General features: G+C 33.2%; 1 protein-coding gene across 2 annotated transcripts in view; it reads right to left on the reverse strand.

Moving 5' to 3' along the window:
- TUSC3 (tumor suppressor candidate 3) overlaps positions 1–12,305 on the reverse strand; it is a 168,869-nt gene that overhangs the window by 2,389 nt on the left and 154,175 nt on the right. The window contains exons 8-9 of one of the 2 annotated variants that reach the window (XM_044225525.1): positions 9,588–9,678; positions 5,274–5,442 (exon numbers count right to left, since the gene is read on the reverse strand). In XM_044225525.1, coding sequence (XP_044081460.1) covers positions 5,430–5,442; positions 9,588–9,678 — 104 coding nt within the window. In that variant the 3' untranslated portion in view covers positions 5,274–5,429. Of the gene's footprint in view, positions 1–5,273; positions 5,443–9,587; positions 9,679–12,305 lie in introns of those variants that run through there. The other variant, XM_044225524.1, reaches the window with a different exon arrangement.

Raw genomic sequence — 12,305 nt, forward strand, 5'->3', positions numbered from 1 at the left:
AATAAAAATCTCATAATCATATTAATTCATCTCATTCTAATTTTTTATCAGGGCAATTTCTCTGAACTAGTTCCTGAGATGGGGTCAAAACTTATGGTGAGAACAGGCCAGGGGTGAGAGAGGATGCTGATAAGAACTTGAACTAGCAGTGTTTAAGTTTGGGTAAAATACCCTATTTGTTTCTGTGAGCCACTTTCATTGCTGCTTAGAACAGTAGTTTAACCAGTGTTTAAACTGGCAATGTAAGTAAGAGGAACAAAAAGTATGAATTAAAACAAAGATTTGAAGTGGGTCATTTCAATGTCCTAAAAAAAAAAACAAAAAAAAAAACAAAAAAAAAACCTTTCTTTTCTTCAACCTGTAATTCATTCACTTACATAAAATAACTAAACCCTTGATGTTTTTAAGTGAAATTTATAGCTGAAATATATTGTACAGCCAAAAAGAATGTATATATGAATCATGGGTCTCATCAGATTCCGAGTACATAAATATCTGTACATAAATGCTTGTACAGACAGAAATAAAAGGGAGCTGTTTTTCTTAACTTCCCTAAGCAAAGTTTTAATCTATGAACAGAAATATAAGTTGTAAGATGGTAAGTCAATTTAAATAACATTAACTAAGTTTCTGCTTGATATTTGTACCTTTTTCTAACATGTGGCAAGGTTTTTTTTTTTTTTTTGGTCCTGACAATATAACTTTGCAGGATGACCAGAGACAAACCATATTTTAACAAAATATTAAAATAAAAACAAAAATAATTGTTGCTACAATTAGAAAGCCATGAAGTTGGAAAACCGTTAAATTCATAAGGATATATAATATCTGGATGTTTACATCTTAATATCCTAAGATTATATTTCTTTGTCTTTCTGAACCTCGGTTTCCTCATTAGTGAAAAGAATGTTTGGCTGATCTCCAAAGTTCTTTATAGTGCCCATATTTTATCAACCTAGTGACCGTGTGATGCTATGTGCTAAAAGTAAACACGTATTTAAAAATACTTAAAATGTTATATAACAAAAATATAATAATAAATGTAATACAGTATAATATAAATTATAAAATAAAAAGGTTATACAATCTGAAATAAGTACTCCATTTCTGAGGAATTATTAAAGGCTAGAAATCGTGTGCTGATCCCTCAATGCAGCAAGACCTTGCTTCTGTTTTTCAAAATAACTAGTTACGACTGAGGCCTGAAGAAGAGTGTCAGTGGGGAAACTTCCTTAGAGCAGTAAGCAGTGGCTGCTGTTCAGTCCACATAATCCTTAACACTGATGGCAGTGCACAGAGATGTGTCCTTTGTAGAGGAACTCTTTGGCATTTTTGGTCTTTAATTTTAAACTTCCCCTAAAGATTAAAGCTAACTTAAGAATGAGAGTTAATGATAAAAAGAAAACTTGGTCATAAAATACTTCAAGTTGAAAAAATTATGACTTAAGGAAACTGAGAACTTACAGGGTTTATTTATTTTTTAAAAAACTGGTCTTAATCTTTCTAGCTGTGTGCATTCAAGATCACCTTTTATCACTGCTAAAGCTATTATACTATAAAAGCAAAAACAGTAATATGACCCTTATGATCATTTTATACTTCCTAACTTTTTGGATCTAAGAAGTCAAAAAGATTCTATGATTTTTAGATAAAATCTAAAAATAAAATAAATAAATAAAATAAACAAAAGGATCTCTGTACCTTCTTATTATTAAGGTAGACCAAGAATTCTTAGTTACTGCACTATTGGTTCACTCTAGGAATTTTCCCCAAACTATAATACTTATTTTGTTAAAAAGCTTGTTAAAACAATCTTTTGTTTACATTTTATTATGCAATGACAAATACATATTTTATCTTGAAAGGATTCTATTGTTCTTACAATAAAGGATAAGTTTAACAGACTACTCCCTGTTTTTTATATTTAAAATCTCTTTCAATAAAAGTTATAAACTTTACAAGTGTTCATTCAAGACACTGGAAAGATCGAAGTGTGTCAAAAATGTTTTGTTAAAATCTTTCTTAGAAAAGCATAAAATATTATTCTCTAGGTAATCATTCAATATTAATATTAAGCATCCAAGGTATATTCCAGTATGAATGTTTTATATGGATTTCATCATTTGAGATTAGTCCCTCATTCCTATCTGTCAGGTTCTGACATGATTTTTTCTTTTTACATTTACCTGTCTAGTAATTTTGATGTATAATGTAACAGTTCTCCTCTATCTGTGTTTCTAATAGTGCTTGGATGGTATCTTTCCTAGGAATGCTTATTGTAAAAATGTACAAAAATACTTTTATAACATAAAAACTGTTGAATGCCAAAAACCAAATATACTCCTCTTACTTGGAATGTATTTTTCAGTATTGTGGTTGGGTTCCTTAGAGAGGGAGCAGCTGCCTTAGGTACCACCATCAACTTCTGTCTGGACTCCCTTTTACCCTTTCACGAATGATTCTCTTCACAGGTCATGGTAGTATGTGCATACGTAACACTGACTACTGTAGCTAGCTTACTTTGAAGTGGATGCATGTATGGTCAACTGACGCAAGTAGCGACAGAAGATGGAGGCTGCATGGCAAGTCTAGAGAATTGTACACAGAAAGATTAGAGAGCAGACCAGAACCAGCATGAATATGCCCCAGAAACTCTCCCTTTTGCTAGCTTAAAGGGATGCAACTATTCCCTTCTGGTCTACGTAATTTGATTATTGCTTAAAGTACATCAGGGATGCAGAGAGGCATTGTGTATACAAAGAAGGAAGGGGATACAGATCTCCGAAAACTTCCAAGTTTGGTTCTTTCCTAATTATTCCCTCATACTTAAAAACATTCAGGATTTACATAAAAATGCAGTTCTTGACTTGCAGAGAAGTGATGTTCCAAAAGTTCGTAACAAGGTTATTATTTGAAATACCAAATAAGTTTTTCTAGAGAAACATTATTTAAAATGGTAGTTGTTTTCTCAATGTTGAGCCAAAAAAAAGTCCGTCTCAATCACTATTCAGCAAAGATTTACTGCCCATCTACTCCGTACAAGAATATTGTGTTTAGAAGGGTGCTGTAAGACAGGAAGTGACTGAAAGTCATGGCCATTAGGTTTTTTCCCTAGAGGAGAGTAAGGCCTGGACACGATTAAGTATAACACAGACATATCTGATGTGATGGCAAGTCCAAGTGTTAGAGTTTTGTTTGCTTGTGTTTCAGTTCCTCTGACTTTGAAAACAAGTTAAAGGAAGGGATAGTAGCCTAGGCTATGGGAGTTCAGTGCCAAAAAATAAAAATAACATTGTGTTATGTTCAGTATGGGGAGTATGTTCAGTATGAGGAGCCCATACACTTTCTGTAAAAGGCCAGGAAGTGAATAAAAACTGTGGGCTGTAAATCTCTGTTGAAACCACTCAACTAAGCTATTGTGGAATGGGAAAAGACCTCTGGATTTGGTCACTGGACACTCATATTATATGTAAAGCAGTTTATTCCTTTTTTCTTCCTGTGAAAAATCTAAATAGGCATGAAGTAGTGGCTTGCATTTTGTTTTTATTTATCTTAATTATCAGTTGTTGGTGTTAAAAAAAAAAAAAAAAAAGAAAGATGCGGACACAGTGCTCTTAAATGAATGCTGTCCAACTGGGAGCTGGAGAAATTCTCTGAGCTCTTCAGATGGACATAATTTTCTTGTGTACTGTACTTCCTATTCTCAAACTGGGGAAGAGTCAGGGAGACCTAATGGTGACATGCCACCCTGTCTTACAGAAATCATGTATGTGATTAAAGGGCAGTTGCTCAGATTTCATTTTGATATTGAAAAGAAATTGGAAGGGAGGGAAAGGCTTGCTTCTTTACTCAGAGCATGGATCATCCGTTAGTTGAATTGTTCAGTTGGCCTTGCACCTAGTGGAACTCAATGATTCACTGTTCTTAGGGCTTTCTTAACCTTTACTTTATATTCATGTTCTAAGGGGATGCAGGAGAGAAGTACATTATGGCTGTTAGCTAGTCGTCTTTAGCCTGCTTCTCAGCTTTGTAATAGAAGATTACTGAATCCAGAAAAATGTTCAAATCTGAACTCAACAATCCCCCCAAAAGGCCTAGAGGACTTGACTTCATTAGGAGAAGGGAAAGAGAAGGGAAACGAGATCTTTGGGTATGGAAACCTTTCGGTATCTGTGTGTACACAGGGCAACAGCTGTCAAGTCTCATTACTGCTAAGGCCACTTCTCTACACAGCCTAAACTAAGAGACTTAGTAATAGCTTTCATAGCATGGTTATTAATAATGAGACATAATCAGGAAGGTAGATACTATATCTGGGGGAAAAAGAATAATAAAGCTAGTGTGTGGAATAAGGTTGGGAGATAGGTGAAGAAGAAAAAAAGTCTTTTAGATCACAGGAGCTGCCTGTGCAGAGTTTCTGCATAGAGTAAGTTTGCATAGAGTAAGTGGTTCCTGTCACAGTGAGGAAGGTGAATTTTCAAGATGGAACTCACCCTCTAGAGCCATTTTGTGTATGTCTGTTCAGACTATGTGTTGTGAGGCTGGAGGGGTTGGAATGAGCAGTACAGAATGGAAAAGAAAAACAAAAACAAAAAGCTGAATTTTCTACAGAAATTACTTCATTTTATATAGAGGTTCCTAGTATCTATTTCTAATATTACCAAATGCTGATTAAAAAAAACATGCATTTTGTTTTATTATCTTGGGAATTAAAATTTATACTGTTTGTTAGTGGAAAGAGAGATGTGACTACATTTGTCCTAGGCAGAATGAAATGTATTTCTGTCATTTGTTTTAGTTCTGCTTTCCTAACCTTTTCTTAACTTCTTCCTGAAGTAGTAAGAAGGAAGTAACTAAATGAAATGATACTTTGTTTGGAGTGGAGAGCATATGCATATATCGGAGTATTTTTTCGGAGTATTTTACAAACCTATTATTTGTCAAATGGTTAATTCCATGGGTCAAAGTCTATTGCAGACATCTGTATCTGAAGTCTTATCTCTAAAGCAATGTACAACAGCCCAAGACTGGAATATAGGGTCTCACAGTTAAAAGTTATCTTACATCTATAAAACAGCAGTTTGCTATAACTTGTCTTATGTATGAGAGAAATCTTATGGTCTTTATTTGAAGGATGAGGAAAACTGAGGCTCAGAGAAGATTAAAAGACTTGCCTGAGGTTATAGTTTTAAAGTGCCATGGTCCAAATCACATCTTCTCACTCAAAGTCCAGATCACTTTCCAATACACCACAGTGAAATACAACAATATGGAAAAAATAGTCCTTAAGATTCAATTTCCATTTGCAAAATATTATTACAAGATTTAGCACTGTATTCCTTATCTAGATAAGATAGGGGCCAGACAATGGTGCCTTTAGAGCATGCCAGCTCTTCTCCGAATCCTCTCTAAATCTTCGGTCCTTTATGTCATTCTTCAAAGCTGGAACTCAGCAGGAGAAAGACAATCCCAGTGAAATTCTTATCAGTGATATGTATTGTGGGTTGATCACCACATCATTTCAATATTATTTTTCTATTTGTATAACTCAAGATTATATTTAATATTTTCTCTACAGATGAAAGATCTACATGTAAGATACAGAAATGAATGTGAGATTGCTATACTGTATATCCTGGGATTTTTTTTGTCTTGCTGTACTTGTCCACTACCATACTTTCCTCAAAATTCATATAAAGGTCTTTCATTTCTGTTATTCTGTACTTTCCATTACTGAATGTCCATTTTTTTGTTATTCATTATTTCTCAAAATAGCCAAGGACATCAGGAATTAAAAGTAATTTTTTAAAAGACAATAGAAGATAGTTTCTATGTCCATTATAAGCTTAATAAAATATATTTTTATTATTTGATGCCAGCCAGCTAAGAATCAGTCTGAATTTGCAATAAGTATCTTTATAGCTCAGGTTTCTGGAATAATTATCTTTCCACACAGCACACATCTCTTTAGGCGTGTGGAATAACCTAACAACTCCAAAAGGTGTCATTTGATGTGAATTCCATCTTCTGGAGTTGTGCAATGTGGCAAACCAGTACTCTTCTTGTCACTGTTTCTAGCTTAATGGCTCCTGTTGCATTTATACATACATAAAAAATGTTTTTGAGTTAAATAGTCAATTAATATGATGAGCACCTACTATGCGCACAGCACTTTGGAGATACACAAAGGTATTTTCACAGACTCTTCTCTAAAATACCTCATAATATTACAGAATGAAAATGACTTTAATACATAAGACAGTAATATATGAATACTTAATGAAGAATGTAATGAAGTAAAGTGCTGAACAAAAACATAATAAAGTAAGATGCTAAAGTTGAAGAGCTTGTACAGGTTAAGAAGGAGGTGAAGTAAATATTTATTGAGAACCCCATTACATTTTAGGCATTACAAAGTGATCAGATAATTTATCCCCACAGAAGAAGATAGGTGTTAAACCAACTACAAATGACGAAAGAAGCTCAACAAAGTTAAATATCTTGGCAAAAGAAAGAGAAATAACTTGAGACAAACCTAACAACTGAGCCTGTCTCCAACCCCATAAAAAACTAAAATATGATTTTCAAAGTGAAGAAGAATGAGACCCAGAACTTAAGTAACTAATTCCAAGCCCCAAAGTTAGCAGAGAGGATCTAAGATCCAAACTCAGATTTGTTTGACTGCAGAGCTAGAGCTATTAATTAAAAAATTATATATTGAACTCAGCTCTTACTGTAAATATTATTTTCCATTCTGCTACTCTATCTTGCGAAGACAACTAAAGAGTTTTATAAAAAGGAAGATAAAGTGATTGAATTAATAGAGAATGTTTCATGGTTTTGTTTTGTTTTGTTTTTGTTTTTGTTTTTTTTACTAAAGTAGAGGCATGGGTTAGAAGTACTTTTACAGAAATTTTTTGAATTTTTTAGGTCAAAGTGGAAAAAAATGGGATATTACCCGTAAGTAAAGACGATCAAGTATTGCTACTAGCTCTTTGCTTTTCTCTGAAAATGGGATGAGCCTAAAGTTAATCTTTATTTAATACACAAAATGAATGCAGTGCTACCACTGAAATAAAATTCCTTTTTGAATTATGGCTCAGATGGTAATTAGACCAAACTCTTAATAATCTTGATATTTCACTAGTAGTTTCAAGGGACTCAGGAGCCCAATTACATTCATCAAAAGGTTCAGGGACAATCTGTTCTTTGCTAAACTGAATCATGCAAATATAAAAGTTACTTAATCTTCATTGTAAGGAAAATCCTACTTAGTAAATGAAATATAAATGAGTTTGAAATATTTATATCTATCTGAATTAATGACAGTAAGTATCTAACATTTATTGAGTAATTAATACTATGTGTTATTTACCACATACTTGGCAATGTGTTAAGTAATTTACATTCACTCTGACGTAATCTTTATGATAGTCAAATGAAGTATGTATTTTTTTTTATTTAGTAATGAGAAAACCAGTATTTAGAAGAATTAAATAACTTGTCCAAGGTCACAGAGTAACAGATCAGGGTTTTTTTGTTTTGTTTTTTGTTTTTGTTGTTGTTTTAAGATCGGGAATTTAAATGCAGCAAGTTTGCTTACTGAAACCTAACAGAGAATCTGGGAGAATTCAGTGATGGCATGAAACCTATTGATACTGTAGGAAAAGCACCCTTAAGACTAAAATGTAGGAGAGATTTAAGGAAATAGGATAAACACTTCAAGCAGACATTTGTTTCTTTCAACAGTTATGAAGATCAACAAAAATAATAGTGTGAAGTACTGAGAAAATATAATGAAGAACATATATGTTTAAGGTTTTGTGAGGCTTAAGATTAAAAAGAAAAATAAAACGCATAAAGATCACTACACAGAAGAAATTGAAGGTTGTAGATTAAACAGAATTCAAAATTATGAGGAATAAAAAATTAGCACTATGCCCAGGATTACCTTTAAACTCTCAATAGTATTTCTTGATACAAAAGTTAGAATTCACAGAAATTTAAAAGGAAGAAATCAAAGGCCACAGAGGGCTTAAGGCATTATACCCAAGAAAGTACTTTAGCATTGGAGTTTGAAGTCCCTGGTGACAGGTGATTTTTAAATTAGTTTATGATACTGTGTTCAAATGTGCATCTTCACTATGGGATAGCTCAACGGTTTTATCCAAAGTATGGGTATTATCTAAAGTAGGCAGAAGTGGGAAGTTTTTTCAGTCTTTTTAAAGGAAAAATTCTGTTTGTGCTTGCAGTTCATCTCGAAGTCAAGGATATGGTCTTGGACGAGAAACTATTCTTTGTCTTTTGCAAGCCTACTTCAGTGTATGTCTGCTGCAAATGATTGCATTAACTTAGCTCTTGGTCCCCAGGGTTAATAGTAGGGCTTGACTCTCGGTGAAGACGGATAACCACAAATGTCTTGTCAGAGGTACTTAGGACAGCACATGCCTTCTGGAATGTTTTGCATGTTTTCCCTTTCCTAGAATGATGGTGTCCTGTATATCATTCTCTTATTCCTTATAAAGTGCTTTATTTGAGATGAGCAAGGCTGATATTTTCTTTTTTAGGCAGGTACTCTAATGCTTGTGCCACAGAAACACACTTCTGGGAGTGCAAACTGTTTGAAAATGTGGTGCTGTTACGCTCATAACTGACCTGGCTTTCTTGTGCAGAATAATTCTGTGGGAAGAGAGAGCTCTTTCTTTAACATCTCACAATTCCACTTCTCAGAATTATTTCTCTCTCCCACTCTTTGATCTATTACTTCTCTCATTCTTGCTTGTGCTATCATTTTTGCTTTTTCTCCAGTGAACTAGTTGTAGAGATGTATATTTTCCCCCTACGCTGTTAGGTTTTTAGGATTTAGTTCAGGAGCTATCCAAATCTCTGGCATGTAATCTCTGCAGACCTTTTAGCAACACTTGGTTTTGATGTTTATCATCTATTTATTAATACATTCAAGATAACTGATGAAAATTTCTGAGAAAAAAAATTAAAGATAGTTCAAAAGGCAAATGATGCAGTGCAGCAATAATAATCATAAAAAAAAGCAGGCTCTCAAAACCAAGGTAACTTGAGTGTAAATCCATGTGCTAGACTAATTAAGATAGAAAACTTGTCAAATGTAAAATTGGCATTTTGGGGGGTACATACTGATATTCTATACTATATTTTTTTTAGTTCTGAGATGCATATATGTAAATGGGAAGAAACATATATCCTATATAAACCTGAGGAAGCCAAAGAATTTGAATGTGAGTGATCGGATGGACAGACAAAACAAGAGAAAAAGAAATTTGATGAATTCCAGAAAGCTAAAACCCACTGTATTATATGTACATATATAATACATATGTGATAAGTATCTCTAAAATGAAGTTCTACTGTCTATAAGGCCGTGTGCCTCATAGGTCCTCTGCAAAGTCTGAGCCGAACGCATGGCAGGTGCTCAAAGACTTGGTCAACTGAGTTAAAAATCATTTGGCAAATGAGTTAGCTACTTGATATTAGCCTTTAAATATCCATTAACCAATGAAGTCGTTTATTAGTTAAAAATAAAAACATTCACATTAGTATAATGATATTACCTATAAGGATAGCCGTGGTATTTGGAACGAAATATTGAAAGTAGAAAACTGAAGAAGAAGACCACCAGGCCTAATCCCACTAGGCAGATTACTAGAAAGAGACAGAAAATGCCATTAAGGTCTAGACACATGGAACCAAAATGCATATGTTTTTTAAATGCATTCAATTAATAACAGTATACTTACATTTTAATAGTTCATGGCACATACAGGCACAACAAACCAGATAATCCAAAATACAATGTATTCATTATTTTCCACATTCTTCTCAATGAAAATGTACTATTTGGGGTATGAAAACAACAAAAGTGACTGATCTAAGTCTTCTGGTGCTTTTCTTCTCTTACAGAGTTCCTATAAGTACTAAAATGCCTCAGGGATCAAAACAAAACAAAATATGTGATAAACCACAAACAAGATTATCAGCCCCTGCCTTATAAAGCATTGGCTATATTAGCATAGACGTTTGCATTGTTAGAATACTAAACAGAATTTTATTCTTTTCAGATGCCATGCAATATTTATTAAGAAATGTCATTTTAGATTATTGGCTAGATTATTGCTTCGGTAAAAGTCTGTTATTTAGAAATAGTCATCCTAGTGTACAAAAAGCTGGAATAAAACCTTCAGGAGTGAAGTAGTAGAGATTCTGGAGAGCCCAAAGTGAGGGGGAAATCCCCCCACAGAGTAGATACTTTTGTCAAAGTGCTATTATTTCTTTAACAAATGAAGAAACTTTTAACAAATGGCATATTAGAGTAGAATGTGCTGTGGTCTAGGTTTTCAGTATCCCTGTATTCCAGGCAAGTTAACAAGAGTGAAAATACTTTTTGTCGTCTTTTCCTTTTTGTTATGGTTAGGAAGATTTTACTCTAAAGTCAAAGAGTAATAAATATTTGTAATACAAAACAATGGAGATATGTATGCAAACATATACAGTATTTAAATAAGATTTATTACTATTAGTAAAATACATGCTTGTAAAATTAAAATGCTTAAAAATCTGAGCCAATTAAGTACAGGTCTGTTTGGAATAAAGAAAAACATGAATTTAAAGAAATTGAAATGGACAAATCTATGCCATAAATAAGTAGAAAATAGAGTTAATTCTTAAGAAAAATCTAAGCATTTAAGAATAAAACACTTGCACGATACTTATATCCTTTCATTAGTTTCAGAGAATTCTTATAAAAATACTGAAAATATCTGAAATAATTAGAGAAAAGAAATGAAACACACTAAGGCACAGAACACAAGGAAGAGTTAGCAGTTCAATATACTTCCATAATGATGAAAGACATTTAAAAAAAAAATCCTTCTAGCAGGTCTGAGACCAGGTTTAATTACAATCCTGGAAATCAAGGAGTGGATAAGTTATGACACTGTCAAAAAATGGTCTAGAAATCTGTCAGTTTTCTTTCAACTGTGTAGGATTATCATTCTTTCAGTTCTGAGTATAAATTGCTGAAAGTCCTAAGAGCTTAACAACATTCAACTGTAGCCTCTGTGACATTCCATTTCAGACAAAGTTCATGCAGTTGAACTTCAAATTAATATTGGCAGAAAGTAAAGCAAAAAAGTAGGTTGCTGAATATCCCCAAATGAAGAACACCTTTTTAAAACACTTCTTACAGCAATCTTACTAAACCTAGAACTGATTACCTCATGCTTCATTTTACACCTTACCACATCTGGTATTTTTATCAAACGCTCATTCTTTTCTTTCTTGTTTTAATTTTTCAGAAGCTTTTAGTTGCTTTGCCACTTTGGTTGTGCTCAATGGAAAATGAAGCTCAAAGTACATGATCAAGTAAAACAATATATTTACTTGATTCTGTGCAGTGGAACAAAACAGTGCTCCTCAAGTCCTTGTTTATAGGGAAGGGAGCAGTGGAACTGAGTGAGTAGTAGTGAGGAGTTAGTAATTACTGAATGAACCACTGCAGCCCATATAAGGTAACATACTTGTAGGAAAATGCTATGATACAGAATCATTCTGATCTGAGAAATAATAATCACAGTAGTTGTATTAGATATCAAAAAGGAGTAACTGTAAAATATATTTCCCATCTCTCCTTTCTCTCGTACTACACATGAATAAATAATTTGACAATGCTGAGTGCTGGAGTGATATGTAGGGAAATACCTACCAAGAGGGAAGCTGGAAGTAGTGATTTTGTAAACTCAATATCACAGATGTTATAAGATAAAAAATTTGTGTATTTATTACTATTATTTAGCTTCATAAGATAGGATAATAATAAATAATCACATAAGAAATGTCTTCATAAACATTGTCAATTCCAAGAACATTAGATTATTTGTTCAAAAGATGTATCATAAAATGATATTCTGCACAATGCTTAACTAAAAGTAATACATTAGATTCTTTTGTAGTTTCTTTACAATGGTGTATACCATCATGGGAAAACAAAGGACAGACTAAACTGTATACTATATTCAAAATATTTTAACACTTAAGACAACTATTTAGAAATTATTATGATTTATTTATATACATGTCACCATAGCTAATACCTCCAAGAAGAAAATAAGTCTGGATTTTTATTTTATTTTATTTTTTAAAGATTTTATTTATTTGACAGAGAGATCAGAAGTAGGCAGAGAGGCAGGCAGAGAAAGGAAAAGCAGGCTCCCCGCTGAGCTGAGAGCCTGATGCAGGGCTTGATTCCAGGACTCTGTGATCATGACCTGAGC

The sequence above is a fragment of the Neovison vison genome, chromosome 11, assembly GCF_020171115.1.
Source record: "Neovison vison isolate M4711 chromosome 11, ASM_NN_V1, whole genome shotgun sequence".
NCBI classification, from domain to species: domain Eukaryota; kingdom Metazoa; phylum Chordata; class Mammalia; order Carnivora; family Mustelidae; genus Neogale; species Neogale vison.